This window comes from Pteropus alecto, unplaced genomic scaffold (genome assembly GCF_000325575.1).
Source record: "Pteropus alecto unplaced genomic scaffold, ASM32557v1 scaffold155, whole genome shotgun sequence".
NCBI classification, from domain to species: domain Eukaryota; kingdom Metazoa; phylum Chordata; class Mammalia; order Chiroptera; family Pteropodidae; genus Pteropus; species Pteropus alecto.
The window spans coordinates 19,977,376-19,996,880 of NW_006438113.1; the positions used below are offsets into that span (position 1 = coordinate 19,977,376).

The window sequence follows — 19,505 nt, forward strand, 5'->3', positions numbered from 1 at the left end:
GAAAATAAAGGAGCCAATCCCTGTCTACTTTCTCCATTTTATCTTTCCATAAGCATAAATGTCACCTAAATATATCCTTACAACAGAGAAGAAAGGCATAATTGTGCAATTAACAAAGGGGAAAGGGAAAGGGAGTTCTTTATGACATTTTTTCTTAATAATTCTAAATATCTGCTTATTTTGAAGCCACTATCATTTTCTTAAAGTTTTGCTGAATAGATGAGATAGGATTGTATTCCAAATTGATAATTATTGCAACGCTGTCACACTATATGATGTAAATTCTGAAACAGAAACGTTTTCAATGAAACTTTATCCAGTGACAATTTAAGCTACGGTATGAAGAGACTTCAAAGAAGAAATTTTTAGGAAAGTCAACAGTAAAAGCGTTCCTTGTTTTCCTCCAGCTCATTTTTAAAAGGCCAGCATCAGAACAAGTGGAGAGTGAGTAACGGTGACTAAAATGTTTATGAAGTAAGCAATCTGTAAACACCAGAAAAACAATACTCTTGAAGACAGAATAGTTAGTACAGCCCATCTGGCCCTTAATATCAGGAAAATTATAATGTAAATATCCCCTTATTCACTGTTTATTTCTGAACACAGGCACTCCTACCCTTTATACTTCTAAGTAACGTAGCCTCCTAAAGTAGTTGAATACCTAGGAAGCATTTTTATGACATTTTTAGCTTCCTTACGATGTTCTCTTATGCAGGATTCATTTCTAGTAATTACAAATATGTGATTACATGTAAAGCTGTTCAGAAGTGTCCAGGTAGACCACTGATCATAGAACTGCTATTCTATGCACTGTCACTGAATCACGTATGTAGTGTTATACTGTATGCTGTAGTAGAAAAACAGCACATGATCCTTGCCTTCAAGGAAATTACAGTTGGGTTGTGTTGACTATATCAATCCACAGACAACAGAAAACCATATAACACAGTGCACATTTATATGCTCATTGGTGTGATAGGAGTAGCCAATATTCAGTAGAAAGAGATTAATTGGAATAAAATAATAGAATGTGATTAAAGTTTGTTAAACCCTTCCTGTGAGATGTGATGCAATTAAGAAAGGTTTGCTTCATTGAGGAAGTGGGTTTTGAATTAGCCTTTAAAGAATGAGTAGATTGAAAATAAATGTGAAATTAGAAGAGATTTAACTGAATTAATTTATCTCACTTTTCCTGATTTTGTTTGTATGAAGACATACATACCTTATCCAATTGAGCTTTGTCAAATAATCAATCCATAAATACATAAAGTATATGTGATTAACAAAGCTTTCAATGCCAAAAGACAGCTTATTTTCTTAATCCAAAACTCACTTCATGTAATTATTCTTTTTGTAAACTATTACTTGGTTATATTAACACCTGAATAATCTTGACAAGAAGTTGCTTTAAGCAGTTAAAGATCCAGATGCTGATCAGCATGCATTAAGTGATTCAGCTTAATTGGTTCCATCTAGATAAATTACTTACCTCAGTTCCTATCACAATTTCTTCTCTGGTAGAGTAGAACAGAAACTCATATAGCTTGTAGTGTTGAAATAAGCTGAAACATAAAATAAATGTGCAACTCTGATAAATTTGAGGGAAAAAAGCAAATATGTAGGAGTGTTTATTAAAGGAAAGTTGTTCATATTTACCAAGCTACAAACATTAAACACTACTGTGGAGTTAATCACCACCTTTATTCTAAAATAAATTGTTCAAAAATGCTAAAAAATTAAAGGTTTACTTTTCTGAGACACTGACAACATAACATAGTACCTAAAATAATATTTGTAAATTAATCTGTGATGATTAGATAGGTTTGGGATGAAGGGGCAATTAGAGTATACCTTGACCTTTCTTGGTTTTACAACTAAATAATGCATTGCTCCAAAATAACACCAAACTACACATTATTTTTCTGGTATAAATGGCACTGAACTGTCTAATCTATTTCTATATCAATTACTTCTCACATTCTTAAACTGTTTCAAAATTAAATTAATCTCTGATAACACCTGAAAAATGATGCAACATGAACTCGAGTCCATTTTAAAAGATGTCTGATTTTCTTGTAGAAGATCTGCTCACACATCAAAGAGAGGAATTCATTTAAGAAAGATAATTTCTTTAATTCTTACCTTAAGACTAGGTGGTCAGTGTGCAAAAAATTATAAAGAGCCAAAAGATAGGAGTTCCTTAAAACAAATATTTCTAGGAAGTTTAAAGATCTCAACAATGTATTATTGAGAGTTAAGATTCTACTGAAGGGCTGATTTCTAATAACCTGTTTGTGATAATATTTGAATTTTTCTAATTCTTTTCCTGCTGGTTGGGAAAATTAATAGACTCATAATATAGCAAAATGCCCAAGAACAAAAAATTGTCTTGGTGGTTTCTCTTTCACTCTGGTGCCTTTTGCTATTTAAGAAAATTGATTTTAATATAACTGAGAAATTAACATTTGCAAAATGTAGCTACAGAGCATGTATAATAATAGCTTCTCCTGAATGCTGTAATGGATCAAAGTTTCAATTCATTTGAAATCAATGAAGAAATCCTCAGGCAGCTGGGTCTCTCTGAGTTATATTAGCAGCTGATCTTGCTGCTAACACAATCCATTAAAAAGTGATGGGTATGCAGACTCAGTCATGGCATTTTGGGGGGCAAAAAACCCTTATGTATTCAAATTAGTTATCAACGTTCAGAAAACTAACTTAGCTTTTGACATTGAATTGTTGGCTAGAAAATACATCAAGATTAGTGAAGTTTGATGATTCAATGAGGCAAAATAAATTCAAATTCTCCCTCCCTTACATTGCTTACCTAGAGAAAGCTTTAAGGTTAAAAAAGTTATACTGGCAATAACTGATTTTGATTAGAAAAATTAAAGACTGTATTTTGGAAACAGTCTGGCCCCCTTTCAGTAAATTAGTGTAAAATCTTCCTTTATCCCAAAGTTAATTCATAAATCTTCCTTCCTGCAATTTCATAATCTTTCAAACTTATTCTCCTCATTGCATATAGTAATTAGATTTTCCTATGCCAAAAGGGAAATTTACTTCTTATAGTGGAAATAAAATGCATGACTTGGTTGCAGTGGTCAAAGATGCAAGGTTGGGGCCAGGCCAGGACTAAGGTGAAACAGACGAAGGGAGGGAGAAACCTCAGAGGCACTTATTCAGGGGCAGGTCAAGTTGCCTCCATTGTGTCACACTGGTTCCCACCTTGGTTAGGGTTCTCTAAATTTACCAAAGAGCTATGAGAAGACCTCCTATGGGAACAAAGTGGCATCCCTGCTATGAGAGTACATTTCTTCCCTCTTCCTTTAGACTTCCAGCTGACTCAAGCCCCTAGACTATGTTAATAATCTTGTCTTAGTCCTAAATCAAAGGGAAAATACCCAGAAAGAAAATGGGTCAAGACATGTGGCTCCATGCCAGGAAGTGTGATACCTTGTTGTGCATGAAAAGGGACAGTATTGCTTTTCTTATATTGAGTATATGCCTATGCACATTATCTTCACCTAATTCCCAGGGAATAGTTAGAATACACAATGACAGAATTGAACTCAGAACAGATATATATCTAAGCGATGTCTTATATTGAAAAGCTGCAGTAGTATTACATTTATATTTGTATATGTTATATAATACTTACATATGTATATATTGCACAAGTATATTCCTCAGTACTTACAATAATGTTGGGAAAAATGTATTAGTTTTTTCAAATCACAGACACATGACAGAATATACAATTTAGACTCTATTAATAGTATCAAATGAGATTTCAATTTTATTGCCAGTTAAATTTCATGTGCTATGGGGTCATGTTCTAAAAACTGCTCTCCCTAAATTGACGAGGGCTTTCACTGGTTGAATAAATTTAATAGCAGGTTAAACTGAAGCACACTTATACTTTTGATAATTGAGTTAGCTTCATATTTATAAAATTTCTTCATAGTCATTACAAGAAAAAGTATTATATGGTTTAATTGCCACTAAACTTACATTTGTGGATCTATGAGGCATTCTGAGCAAGAGTTATAAAAAAGCACATTTCTCTTTATACAACTTCAATATCAATTCCAGATATCCTACTAACTGACATTTTATTTTCTGTAACAGGTACATTTAAGATGTATATTTTTTTTGAAATCACAACATAAAGATTTAATAGCATCAAAAATAGTTCTGATTTACTTTATGTGACTAATCTCTCAAACATTACTCTTTTTTTTGAGAAGACTAGGGATTTCCGGTATGTTGGTTAACTTGGCTAGGATCTAACAGTGACAGACAGTGACATCTCCTCCTAACTTAGCCATCTTCTGAAATAAAATGCCAACAAATACATTGATGAACTTTTGTACAGAGAGATGAAATGAAAAGAGAAAAGAGCCACCAGCTTTCACTATCTAAAAGGTGTCATTACGACGCCTGCATGGGTTTTGCTGCTATGGTTAACAGTCCCGATGCCCATTACAAACCTTCTGGGCTTAGAGCTCACCTGTAAAAATGTGTTCTGCAAAAGATACCTGGCAGGTCCAAAGAGAGAAGGGAAAGAAGGATGCCATACAAATGTGCAGAGAATTCCCCTTACTCGGTGATTTCCCAAGCCCTGAGAGGCAGAAAGACCTTGGGGAACAGGCTTTCCTCCAGTTCTGGATTTCCACATCCTCCCCTTCCCCCACACAAAGACCTTGCTTTACTCTAATTGATGTGAAGACTATTGTGACTTTTAGTGGGAGACACACATTAGGAGGTATATTTCTATGTTAAGAAATCATATTACATCAAATGTTATTATTTAAAAACTTATTATACCATCTACCATTATTAATTCATGCCAGAAACCAGCATATAAACCTTATCATATTAAACACATTAATATTTAAAAAGCTTCCAGACTACAACCAGGTTTCGTGCCAAGCAAATTGTGAGCATGTCTAGGAAATCATGCAGCACCCTTTATTTTGAAATTTTAAAATTTAAAGTTGGAAAACACTGCAGTATACAGTATTAAAGGAATAAAGATATTCCACAAAAGCTTCTAGTTAGACAAAAGAAAGATTTTTACCAACTCTTGTTTAAATATTTGCAAACTCTAAAAATGTCCCCTGGGAGAGATGCATGACTCTAATGCAGGCGTTATGACAGATTATATAAAAAGATAGATTTCTTAGTTCGGCAATGAAGAATCACTGTAATAAAAATACTTTCTCTCCTTACATCATTTTCTAAGCAGAAAGAAATACCTACTGATTTAATTGGTCAATACCACAAAATATTTCGAGGCATATAATAAATTTGAGGAAGTATATACATAAATCTCTTTAATTTCTAGTACAAAGCATTTAAAATAAACGTTCAAGTGGAAATAAATGTTGCTTTTTATTTTATTTATTTATGTATTTATGTATTTATGTATTTATTTATTTATTTATTGATCTATTGCTTTTGACAAATAACTAAGGGCAGATGAAAATTTTTGCTCAGTAAAGAAATATAAATATTAATTTTCTTTTTACATGTGAGTTTTATTTTTTATTTTTTTAATTAAGTTTATTGGGGTAACTTTGGTTAATACAATTATATAATTTTTCAGGTGTACATTATCATTTGACATCTGTATATTCTATTTTGTGTTTACCACCCACAGTCCAATTTCCTTCAGCCACCATATATTTGATCCCCTTTACCCACATTACCTTCCCCCTAAACCCTATATTTGACCCCCTTTACCCCACCTACCTCCCTCCTCCTCCCCCACCCCACTAGTAACTACTAGTCTATAGTCCTCTGGTAATCACTATCCTATAGTCCATATTCATGAGTCTATGTTTGTTTGTCCTGTTCATTTTTTGCTTTTAGGTTTATAGCCCACATATAAGTGATATCATCTGATTTTCAACTTTTTCTGTCTGGCTTATTTCACTTAGCATGATTATCTTGAGGTCCATCCATGTTGTTGTAAATGTTGCTTTTTAAAATGTAAAATTTTGATGTCAAGGCCAACTACCTAAAATACAGAGTCTATTATAATCAAGTCTGATAGATCTTAAAGAATAATTTTACTCATAAAGTGGTATAAATTAGTAGAGATTTAGAGTAAAAAGAAATGCTTCAGTAATTTATTATAATTCTAAATAATATTATACTTATCGAAAACAAAATTTTTCCTAAGAATGCAACATTAGCTAAAATGTTCAATGTTCTATTTATTTACTGGAAGAATTGAATATTATCTAATTATCGATTGGGTTAATTATGGCATAAATTCTGTAAATGTCAAACTTTGCTAAAAATTCTATTTACTAGACATTTCTAGAAGATATAAAATGAAAAATAAATGCTACTGGAAAGAAATACATACCTGATTTTTAAGTAATCAATGATAGCTTTGGCTTGTTTTATATCAAAGACATTCCATTTTTCATTTTTTTGTAATTGGGATGGTCCTATTTCAGCCATAACTTCTCCAAGCCATTTTAAGCTATCTTCTAAGGACATATGCAGTGCTAAAAAAAAGAAAAAAATCCAGAGAGACCTTAAGCATTGTTTTGATAGATGTTTTGGAAACAAAATAGTCCAAGATGTCCTTAATGTACAAAAATGTATTTTTTTCAGTATTTGTGAGGACAAATTTTAAAACTATTGTTGTTTCTTTATGATAAATTAATCATCACATTTTGTCTAAAATAGCTGCTGACACACCCAACAACTGTAAATTACTATAATGCTACATAATTGCCAAAAGTTTTTCATTTTAAGATACAAAAAAATTCAAAATCTATCTGACAATTACTTTAAAATGGAAAAGAAATATTTTTTATGATCTTAGAATTAAAGCACATATGGAAATGACACAAAAGTGGGTTGGATTAGCTGGTGAGGAAGGCCTACGTGGTAGCCTCAGTCACTGTAGACAGCAGAGCTGAACTCAGAGCTGAAAATATAAATGAACAGTCGACCAACACTTGGCTTTAGCTGATTGTTACCATGTGGGAATTTGGGCTTGAAGATTTTCAATAGATGCCAGAAATATGGATTTTCATGTAAAACATCAAGATTTTTTTTTCCCTTTCCAAGCTACAGACTTATAACTTATGTAAGCTGTTTCTCAAATGAATGTGCGGTGGTGGTGGTAAGAGCCAGATGACAGTGCAAAAAGAGTGACACGGACACCGCTTTGCCGCCATTACCAAAAACAAACAACTCAATGACTGCCGTCGATTCTTTTGCAATTAAAAACAACCAACCAACAAAACAACACTATCTTCTATGGCATTTGTTCAGCTGAAAAAGAAAAAAATGTCAAAAGCCTTAGACTTAACTTTTATAATGTCTATAATACAAATATTAACTTTCATCTTTTTTTTTTTCACGTTTGGTTACATTATGCTCATTTTTTTACTTGCGGCAGGCAAATATTATTTATCATCCACACACACTCAACTGCTTCTCGCGACCCAAGAATGAGTCCAGGGAACCAGTGTCCCTTATCCTTTGTTTGCTGACAAATGATGGGCGTATGGACATAGAACTGAAGAGCCTGAAGGTGGAGAGTTGAAAGGCTCTAGCAAAAAACGAGGTCAGACCAGCTGCGTGGGGGGAAGTAAATGTCAGCTGGGGGCCTGGATGAGGGCTCTGGGGAGAATTGTGCTGCTAACTGTAAATTCCGCCCTCCCAATCCTAACCCACCCTCTCTCTCTCTTAGGAAACCATCAATAAACTTTTCATTTCTTGCTAATGGAGGGGAGAAAGCAGAGGAGTTAAAAAAAGATGAAATATTTGTTGGACCTGGCGGTTTCTGGATTACATAGCTACTCTTCTCTCTGGGATATAAGTGCTATGCCCCCAAATTACTAATAAAATGCCAGCAATTTAAAATTTTAGGAAGATACTATAAACACTAATTTGTAATTTGCTTAGTCTAGATTCTTTTCTACTTATAGGCCTTAGAAAGAAGCGAAAAACTACATAACAATTAAAATCTGGTTTTATAAATGACAATTGGTTCAGTTCTCATAGCCACTCTCCAGATCTTTTAGGTATGTTAGATACACAAATTATTGCTGGATAACTTGGCTTTCCTATATCATTCTAAGTGGATCTCAATTATTATTGCATATTTCATTTTCCATGACAAACTTCTTTTGAAAATAGTGGGAGTAACTTCAGAAAAGAAAAATCTGTTGGATAAAAGCAATTCAGAAGTGAGCGAATTAATTAATGTGAATTATTTTGTTAACAAAATGGCATTAATTAGAGATGCAGAGAAAAAAGAAATTGATAATTGATTATAATTCTAGATGTAATTATACTTATCAAGCACAAAAATACAGTTTTAAGGCGATTTCTTTATGTCGAAATATAACTGACTCTTTAAAACTGTTTTTTGATTCTAATGCCTTTCGACAGATAATGGCTTTAAAAATTAAAAAAGTTATCATTTCACTTATCTATTTGCTTTTAAAAATTACGTTTAGTGATGTGATTAAAGTATGAAAGATTAAATCTTTTAAATAGTAAGGGCTCTTAGAAATAAAATTTGTCTGAAAATTTAGAATAATGAAAGAACACACTGCACTTCTAATTAGTTGGAAGACTTAAGATGGTACCTCATAACTTCCACTCACTAGCTAAGTGATCTGAGTTTCATTTTCTTTATCTGTAAGTGAAAATAATATCAATTTCAACATTATAATGCCATTGTGAGGATCAAGTAAGAAATGTCTAAAACTCTTGGCAAACTGACAAAATACGTGTACTAGTAAATTAACAGGTATATAGTGTTTTTTAGAATTCCACCCAAAGCCAGGTATGTTTAATGTAGTGGTCAGGATGGATTCTCGCTCAGCTGGGATTGCCCATTATGACCTTAAGATGTATTATTTAACCTCTCTGAATCTCATTTATTTTTCTCATTTTTAAAATGGGGAGAGTAATAGAACTACCTCATAAGGTTGTGTATGAATTAAATGAGACAGTATTTGGAAGGCAAATGACACTATGACAGGCACAAGTTAATCATACATAAATGTTACCTATTATTACTATCACTCCTATTTGAGGAAAAACAACTCAACTTTATGGGATTAAAAAGCATGCTATGGTTACTTACTAATATTCATGATCTACATAGGGGAATCAATCTAGGCCCGTGGACCATGGCCAAATATCCAGTCTATCTAACACTTTGCAGAATGTCCTTGGTCAGGCTCTAGCGAAAACCCCAAAATGTATATTGTTAAGACAACTTTATAAATCCTATGTTCCATAATCTTATTGCTGATCCAATTTGATTCCAGGTGAGTTGTCTGCAGAATGCCTTGTAGATAATCCAGCACCAGTTTGAGACAAGAAACAGATCAGAAACCGAGCCAGTATAAAATGCAGTTCCCACACTAGAATTTTATTAATGATGGTTGACCACTCTACAGCTAAAATCCCAGACTGTGCTCTTCAGCACTTTTTCTATTAAGATGTTGCTAGATGGGAATGCTCACTGTGTGCTCACGACTCTACCACCTCTTAGTCTAAGTAGAAACATGCTTTACCTCTTCTCTGGCACACTTGGCTAAGATTACATTCTTTCCTGATGATAACTGTAACCCTGCTAGGTTTAAAGGTTTGAAGGGACTTTTTTTTCCTGGCAGGAGGAAAAACTAGATCTCATGCTTTTTTTCTGGTTAGGTAATACATATGTCCTTCAACTCTCTCACAGTTCATGAGTAGCTAGATGGATCCTGCTCAAGTTTAAAAATTCAATTTTGAACTGGTATCAATAATATAAAGTTTCACATAAAAGAAATACTCTTGAGTCACTTACAATTTATGGAAAAAGTTTAAAATGGAAATATTTTGTCAAATTTGGAATGTAAGGTTCACGAAAATTTTTTACTTGCTATTATTCTGTTTCTAGTTTGTGAATACTCAGCTCAGAGATTGCGAAGTTTAGGACTGTTCGTGTCATACATTCTTTTATAGAATTGAATTTTTGCATAGGTGATATAGTCACAGGGTTCAAAAATCATATGTGAAAATACATTATGAAAAGATTTCCTTTCATCCCCATTGTCCACATTTCCAGTCTTCACACTCTTCCCTATAGAAAATTTTGATTAGTTTTTTCTGTGTTCTCCCAGCATTTCTTTGTACATGTAACACATAAAAGCATATATAAATTCTCATTTTTTCTTTTATAAACAAAAAACTATTCTGCACCTTGCTTTACTCAATAACAATATACAGTTTTCTATACAATACCTACAAAGCTTCCTCATTGTTTCCCTTTTATAGCTGCATAATATTCCACTTTTTAGGGCTAGGCTAACCCCTACTAATTAACTTTTAATTTCAGAGCAGTTTTAGATTTACAGAAAGTTGCACCAATATCACAGTTTCCTCATAAATAGTTTCCCCTATTGTTAACATTGCTACTGTACATTTGGCACAATAAATAAATTCTTTGGATTTCTTCGTTTTTATTAAAGTATTTTTTTCTGTTGCAGGATCCCATCCAGGCAACCACATTACATTTAGTCATCATGTCTCCTTAGACTGTACACTTTCTCAGTCTTTCCTTGTTTTTGATGGCTTTGACAGTTTTGAGAAGTATTAGTCAGGTATTTTGCACTATGTCCTTGAATTTGGGTTCATCTGATATTTTTGCCATGATTATACCGGAGTTAAGGGTTTTGAGGAGGAAGATCACAGTACCATTTTTATCGCATTGTATTGAGGGTATATGCTACCTGACATGGTTCATCACTAACGGTGTCAGCTTTAATCACCTGGCTGAGATAGTACTTGTTAGGCTTCTCAATGGTAGTTAGGTTTTCCCCTTTTCCATACTGTCCTCTTTCTAGGGAAGTTACTGTGCATCCCACACTTAAGGGGTGCGGAGTTGTGCTTCAAGTTCTTCAGTGTGAAGTATCTATATAAATTATTGTGAATTCTGTGTGAAAGATTTGTCTACTTTGTCCCTGTTCATTATTTATTCAATCATTAATTTATATCAGTATGGATTCATGAATGTTAATTTTATTCTTTGGATTATAATTCGATACTATATTATTTTGTTCCAATCGTTTTTCACTTTGGATATTGGGAGCTTTTTCAGTTGGCTTCTCTATTCCTTTGAAATATTCCCATCATTTTCTTACTTTTGGCCACTTTAAGTTGCCCTAGGCTCATCTTTTATGGTCTTTATTCCAGGTCTGCAATCAGCCATTTTTCTAGGGAGCCCAGGTCCCTTTAACTTAAGAATGAAATTATAAACCAAGGCCTGAACCCTGGGCATGCTCATTGCTGCTGAGATCTCTCTGTAGACAGAACTAATTAGTATATATGTGTACACTTAACAATATAACTATACAACTGTATCTATGTTAAGTTAAACATGACTTCACACTGGTGTCTCCAGTTGATGTTTCTAATTTTTCGCTTTTACAAACATTACTGCAACTGTGTCTTTACATATGTCAGGTTACATGTATTCAAGTGAATGTGTAGGCTAAATTCCCAAAGGTGCAATTGCTCAGTGAAAGAGACAATACATTTGTAAATTTTATAGATAGCTGTTAAACTACACTTCACAGGGGTTTTTTAAAGTATACTTCCACTATCAATATATGAGAGTATTTGCTTTCTTGTCTTTGACAGGTGAGAATGCTACCAAAATTTTACAGTTTCGTCAATCTGATATGTGACAAATGAGATTTCTGCGTAGTTTTAATTAGCATTTTTCTTATTATTTTTAAGGCTGAACTTTTCATTTATTTGAGAATCATTTACATTTATTTAGTCACATCCATGTCATACTCTTCTATTGCATTTCTGATATTTTTCTTCCTGCTTCTGCATGCTCTTTTTTTATACTTCAGAACTTGTTTGCTGGTGTCTGTGATGTAATAATTTTCCCAGTTTCTTATTCTTCTTTTGATTTTTCTTTTGGTATTTTTTCTTTGCAGACTTTTGAGTTTTATATGTCAAATTTAACCACCTTTGTCTGGCTTTGCGGCTTTGAGTCATAATTATAAACGTCTTCCTCATCCAGACTGTAAAATTAAATCGTGTTTCCTCTAATATTTTTATAGTCCCACTTATTTTATATTTAAATGCTTGATCCATTTGGAATGTATTCTGGTTTATGAATAGAAAGAGGTTTGGATCCAATTTTATTTTTTTCTAGATGAATATCCAGTTGTCCCAATATTATTTATTGAACAGTACATCTTTTTTTACCACAGATTTGAGGTGCCATTTTATCTAATACTGAATTTCAATGCTTGGGTCTATTTCTAAACTTTTGGTCCATATGTTCACTTATTCGCCACTGTGTTCAAATATTAGAAATTTTATAACACTACTATGTACTAATACTTCTAATAAAATAAGCTATAGCTTATTATACTTTTTAAAGTCGGTTTTTCTGGCTATTTGTATTTATTGTCCATATTTTTGTTAGACTCATCTTGTCTGGTAACCCATCCTTAGGCAAAAACATGAAAATTGTTGGTATTTTTATTGGAATATTAATATTATAAATTAACAACTAGATTTAGCATCTTTATGATGTTCAGTCTTTCAAAGACTGTTTTTTCCAAATGTTGAAGACTTCCTTTGTGACCTTTAAAAATGCTTAGAAGTTTTCTTCCTGTAGGACTTTCATATGTCTTTTTAAAGTTTATTCCTAGGTAGTTTCTATTTCTTGTTAGATCATATATATTTTCCTTTCATTAAATATTTTATCTGTTTTTATACATACATATTTTTAAAAATTATCGTATAGTAAAACTGACTTTTCCTTTTGGTGTGTAGTTTTATGAACTTGAATACCTGTATAGATCATGTAACCACTACCACCACAGTTGGGGTACAGAACGGTTAGTTGTATCACCTCAAAAAACTCCCTCATGCTATTTTTTCATGTCCTCTCCCCATCTCAATCTCTGGCAACCACTGGCTTGTTCTCCATCACTACAGCTGTGCCTTTTTGAGAGCGTCCTATAAATGTAATCCTACAATATACAATCTCTTGAGACTGACTTAACTAAGTACGATGCTCAGATTCATCTAAACTCATGTGTACCATGGTTCATTAATTTTTATTGCTCAGTAGTGTTTCATTTTATGTTCATTGAATGGACATAGCATAGTTTGTTTATCTGTTCACCTATTGACAGATACTTGGATTGTTTTCAGTTTGGCGGACTTATGAAAAGAGATACTACACAACATTCAGGTACAGGTTTTTGTGTGAACATATGTTTTTCTTTCTTTGTAGTAATGCCTAGGAGTGGGACTGATGGGTCACATAATTTTATAAGAAATTGCCAATTATTTTCCAGAGTGGCTGTGCCATCTTGCATTGGCAAAACTCTTGCTCTAGTTGCTTTGTACCTTGTCAGAACTTGGTATTGTCAGTATTTTAATTTCCACCATTCTAACAGGTGTGTACTGGTATCAGAGTGGTTTTAATTTGCATTTCCCCAATAGCTAATGATGGTGAACATCTTTTATGTTTATTTGCATCCTTTTATTTTCCTCCATGAAGAATTCTGTTCAAATTATTTGCCCATTAAAAAAAGTAAACTTCATTTTAGAATAGATTTATATTTATAGGAAAATTACAAAAATAGTATGAAGAATTCTTGCATACCCCATACACAGTTTCTCTTATTTTTAACATCTTACATTATTATGGTTCATTTATTACAACCAATAAATGAATATTTATATATTATAATCAATGAAAATCTATATTTTATTAAATTTCCTTAATTTTTACTTCCTTTCCCTTTTCCGTTCCAGGATCCCATCCAGGATACATTATTATTTAGCATTCATGTCTCCTGAGGTTCCCTAGACTGATGATTTCTCGGACTTTCTTGTTTTTGATAACACTGTCTGTTTGGGGAGTACTGGTCAGATATTTTCAACAATGTTACTCAGTTTGGATTTGTCTGATATTTTCCTCATGGTTAAGACAGGTGTTATTGGCTTCGATGGCTTCTTCCATTTTTAATGGGATGTTTGTTTTTTTATTTCAGATTTCTTTATATGTTATGGATACAAGTCTTTTGTCAGGTATGTGATTTGCAAATGTGTTTTCCCTGTTTATAGCTTGTCTTTTCGTTCTTTGAACAGTGACATTCATAAAACGAAAGTTTTAAAGTTTAATGCAGTCTAATTTTATATCTATGATCTAATTAGAGTTAATTGCATCAAATGAAAGGTTTAGGTTGAGGTGTATTTTTTCAACGTAGATGACCAGTTGCTGCAACATTTGCTGAAAAGGCTACCCTGTTCTATTGAACTGCTTTTGCATATTTATCAAAAAAATCAGATGACCATTTTTATGTGTGTATTTTTGAATTCTGTTTTCTGTTACATTGATCTACAAGTTCATCCCTTCACTAATTCCATATTGACATTATTACTGTAACTTCCTAGTAAGTATAGTAAGTCTTAAAATTGAGTGGTATGATTTATGCAGCTTTATTCTTTTTTAATGTTGTTTTAGCAATTTTAGGACCTTAGCTTTTCCACATACAATTTAAAATCAGCTGAGGTATGGCTAGAAAAAAATACTACTGGGATTTGAATTGTTACTACATTAAATCTACAGGTCAAAGTGTGAAGAACTGACATCTTTATCATGCGGAGACTTTTAATTCAAGAACACGATATGTTTTTACATTGTTTTTTAACATTTATCATCATTTTTTAGTTTCTAGCATATAGATCTTGTACATTTTTGTTAGATTTATACTTAAGTACTTTTATTTTTTCAGCAATTGTAAATGATATATATATATTTAAATTTTGGTACACAATTGTATATTGCTAGTATAATAAAATACAATTGACTTTTGTGATTTGACCTTATTCCAGCAACCTCGTTAAACTCTTTAGTTCTAGGATTTGTTTTTGATTCTCGATAATTTTTTTTTTATATAGACAATCATTTCATTGAGAACAAGGACTGTTTTATTTCCTCTTTTCTTAATTGATTTATTTTTTTTACCATACTGCGCTTATTGCTAAGACCTGCAAACCTATGTTGAACAGGAGTGATCAGAGTAGATTCCCTTGACCCTGATCTTACGGGCAAATCATTTGGTCTTTCACCACTAAATATGATGGTAGTTTTAGATTTGTTTGTAGATGTCTTTTATGGGGTTGAGAACTATCATTTCTTTTCTTACTTTTTTGACATTTAAAAAAATAATGAATGAATGTCATATTCAGTCAAATGCTTTCTTTGCATCTATTTATATAATCGTGTAGTTTTTCTTCTTTAGTCTATTTATATTGATGAGGTTTTCAAATATTGAACCAGAATTGAATTTCTGCGATAAAATCCCAAATAGTCATGTGTATTATTCTTTTTAATTACTGCTTGATTCATTTTGATAATATTTTGTCAAAAATTTTGTTTATGTTCATGAGGAATATTGGTCTGCAGTTTTTTTTCTCTTCCTTCTCTGCCTCTTCCTTTTTTCTTTTCACTTTTCCTTCTCCTAGTCCTTTTTCCTCTCCTCCCACTCTCTCTGTCAGGTTTTGTTATGAAGATAAATCTAGCTTCATAAAATAAATTAGAAAGAGGTCTTTCCTCTACTATTTCTGGAAGAAATTATGTATAATTGGTGATATTTTTTCATTAATGTTTGATAGACTTTTTCAGTGAAAACATCTGGACCTGCAGACATTTTCCCTAGAGGTTTTCAGTAAAAATTCAATCTCTTAGTTACAAGACTATCAGGGTATCTATAACTACTTCATCCTGGGTGAGTTTTGTTATTTTGTGTTTTTTGAAGAATTGGTTCATTATTCCCCTTTTTCTAGTTTATATATATAAGTAGTATTCTCTTCATATCCTATTAAGGTATGCAGGGTCTCTAAGCCATATCCCCTTTTTTATACCTGATCGTGATCATCTGTGCCTTCTTTTTCTGGTAGTCAGTTTTGCTTTATCAAGTTTATTCACCTTTTCAAAGATCTAGATTTTGGTTTCACTGACTTTCTGTATTGGTTTCTGGTTTTCGATTTCATTGATTTCTTTTCTTTCTTTCCTGTTTGATTTATGCTTTCTTTTTTTACTGGCTTCCTAAAGTTTAAGCTTAGATTATTAATTTTAAACTTTTTTCTTTTTTAATGTAATTATTTAATGATAAACTCTCCTTTTATCATTGGCTCAAGTGCACCACACAAATTTCCATGTGTTTTATTTTCATTTTCATTTAGTTAAAAAACTTTAATATTTGTTGAGACTTTCTATTTTGACCCATAGACTATTTAGAATTATGTTGTTTAATATCCAAATATGTGAAGATTTGCTTGACATATTTGCTATTAACTTCTTGTTTAATTCCATTATGGTCAGAGAACATATTTGTATAATTTCAATTATTTTAAATTTAAGGATGTTGTATGACTCAGGATATGTTCCATGTGCATGTGAAAAGAAAAACTATTCTGCTGTTTTGGGGTGGACTGTTCTGTAAATGTCATAACTGACCAATTGATCCAATTGGTTGATGGTGTTTTTCTTTTGCTTTAGTTTGCTTGTGGTTGAATTAGCCTCTTGAATTTATAGGTCTAAGTCTCTTGCCAAATTTGGGAAGTTTTCAACCATTATTTCTTCAAATGGTCGTTCAGCACTGTTCTCTTTCTCCTAGGGGTTCTGATGATATATACATATTAGAACTTCAATCATCTCACAGGCCCCTGAGGTTTTGTTCATGTTTTCTCTGTATTGTTCAGACTGGATATTTTTTCTATCGCTCTATCCTCAAGTTCACTGATTTATTTCAGTTTTCTCCTCCCCATTCTGCTATTGATTTCACCTAGCAAGATTTTAATTATGATTATTGTATACTTTGGTTCTAAAATTTCCATTTGTTTCTTCTTCATACTTTCTATTTCTTTCCTGACTCCTTATATTTTAACATTTGTTTTAAGAATATTCATATTGTCCATTTAAGCATTTTTAAAATAGCTATTTTGAAGTTTTTGGCATATAATCTCAATATCCATTTCATCTTATTGTTGGCATCTATTATTTTCCATGCAAGTTGAGATTTACATGGTTCTTTGTCTACCGAGTAATTCTGGCAATGGTGTTGAAAGAACATGTTTAGAGACATGTAATACTCAAAGAGTCTATAAATACTTGTGTCATGAGGCAAAAATAAATAAATAAAAAGCTAAAATCTGTCTTCTTGATGATTTACTAAAAATTCTTTTTTGGAAGATTGTACTTTAACAATTGAAACTACAACAACAGTCTATAGCCATGTCACCCTGAACAAGCCCGATCTTGTTTGATCTTGGAAGCTAAGCAAGGTCGGCCCTGGTTAGTACTTGGATGGGAGACCACGTAGGAAGACCAGGTGCTGTAGGTGTAAAAAATAAAAAATAAGGGATTGTAAGCTGACAAGGTCCTTGCAATCTGTGAGGTCAACCAATGGTTGGTTGCCTTGCCTAAAAATAAAAACAAAAAACTACAACAACAGTATCTTATTTATTAGGTCTCAATAATAAAATATGCATCATTAATTGTAGCATTAGAAAACACTGAATTCTCAAGACTACCTGAGACTTCAGTTTTTGTTTTAGCTTTATACCATGTTTCATATGTGCAGGACAATTTGAAAACAGTCAGTTAATATCATATAATTTGTTTTCATTATCAAGTATAATTATTTTATCTTCTAGTGGCACGATTATTTATCTTTAGCATAGTACTACATAAAAGCAAAGATGAAATTCTTCCCCTTTCAGAGAAGGTAAATAATAATTTCTTCTCCTCCCATAAGAGAACTACCAATTCTTCCCTTCTAAAGGGTGACTAGAAGCAGGAAGAGTGCACAGGGTATGAATGGCTTCTCTATAAATCTTGCTAACTCCCTTAAGACTTCCCCTGCATCTGTATAGTTAGAAATTGATACAAAGAACAGACTAGGCTTTTTATGACTACAAGGCATCCACAAATTTTGCTAGGATGATGGTGACAGTTCTGTAGGAGAAACAAGGCCTTCTACTTGCCCAAATGGAAAAAAAACCCAAAAACTAAGAAGAAGGAAACAACCAAAGAGAAAAAAAAAGAGAAATGACATAAAAGAAACGAAAGAAATAAAAGAAAGAAAGAAAGAAAGAAGGAAGGGAGGGGAAGATGGAAGGATGGGAGAAGGGAGGAAGAGAGTGGGGAAGAAGGAAGGGTGGTAGGGAAGAGGGGAGGGAGGAAGAAAGAAAGAAGTTGCCTCACAACTGACACGAACATGTCTTTCAATTGAGACACAAACATCTTTACGTTTATTGTGACCATGGCCATTTGGTTATGCAGTCTGAGGTCCAAATTCCAGTTCTGTCATTTCTAGTTCTGTTCTATGACCTTGTTCTCTGTACTGCTTCCTCGCCTTGAAGACAAGGGTTATAGCACCTCCCCTGCAGGATTTGTTCAGAGGTTCAATAATTATTTTAAAGGTTAAACCAAACAGAGTGCCTAGCACAGAGTTGACAATAAATAAATGATAGACTTCCTTCTTTTCTTCTTTCCAAGAAGCAACTCTATTTATTCTTAAATAAATTTATCACATTTAGAATTGCTTCAAGGAAGAATTCTAAATTTCCTATAATAACTAATTTCAATGTTACATATGAAAAAAGTCACAAAATCTAAGTGTACGTACATGAGTATGTCTACCTAAAAAGGTTTTGAGATTTACCAAAGTACTTTTTCTTGTTAGTCATTCTGATATATCGCAGTAATACTTACAGGTAAGATAAGATAAAAACAGCTCAAACAATGAAGAAATACCTAAATAAATCTGAACTACTTGACATTTTTGGGATGGATGGAACTGATAAGATTTTTAAATGAAATTAATGTATCTTTGGTAAATTGATTATTAAGAGACCTTTAGTACTGTTAAGTATTATTTAAAGTTTTACAACTTAATGAAGATATGAACTATTTGCTATATCCAGGAAAAAAACATAATTCTCACTGAATGAATTCCAATAAAATTAAGAACTTTTGCTTAACAATTTAGATGATGAACTAAAATTTTATATTTAAAAAAAGAGATAAATAATGTACTTACTTCTAAGGTTATGAAGTAACATATCTAGTAAAGTCATAAATTTTGAATATTGAATAATAGAAAAATCCATTTCTCTAGCCCACAAAAATCCAGATGTATAATAATCTAGGAGAATGGCTTCTTTTAAGCAGGTTTTAAGTTTTTTGAAATTCAAAAACGTTGCCAGTTTTCTGTAACAAAAAGAAACATCCATGTATTAAAATCAGATTAAATACTGAACAGATCCTTTTTTAAATTTTGAAAACAAAAATTTTTCTTGAATAAAAATTCTATAATGCCTATAATCTAAAAGTATCTATAGTTATATCTAAATCCTAAATCCAAAATGACATTCAAAAGAGAAACAGAGAAGAAAAAGAGAAAGAAAGAAAAAGAAAGAGAGAG

General features: G+C 32.4%; 1 protein-coding gene and 1 pseudogene across 2 annotated transcripts in view; one reads left to right on the forward strand and one right to left on the reverse strand.

Moving 5' to 3' along the window:
* The window catches only part of CABCOCO1 (ciliary associated calcium binding coiled-coil 1), a 100,236-nt gene that overhangs the window by 66,462 nt on the left and 14,269 nt on the right, over window positions 1-19,505 (reverse strand). For both annotated transcript variants that reach the window (XM_006915602.3, XM_015592169.2), the window contains 3 exons: window positions 19,122-19,291; window positions 6,380-6,524; window positions 1,490-1,562 (listed from right to left, as the gene is read on the reverse strand). In XM_006915602.3, the coding sequence (XP_006915664.1) occupies window positions 1,490-1,562; window positions 6,380-6,524; window positions 19,122-19,291 (388 nt within the window). The remainder of the gene's footprint in view (window positions 1-1,489; window positions 1,563-6,379; window positions 6,525-19,121; window positions 19,292-19,505) is intronic.
* On the forward strand, window positions 17,302-17,420 carry LOC112482738 (annotated as a pseudogene).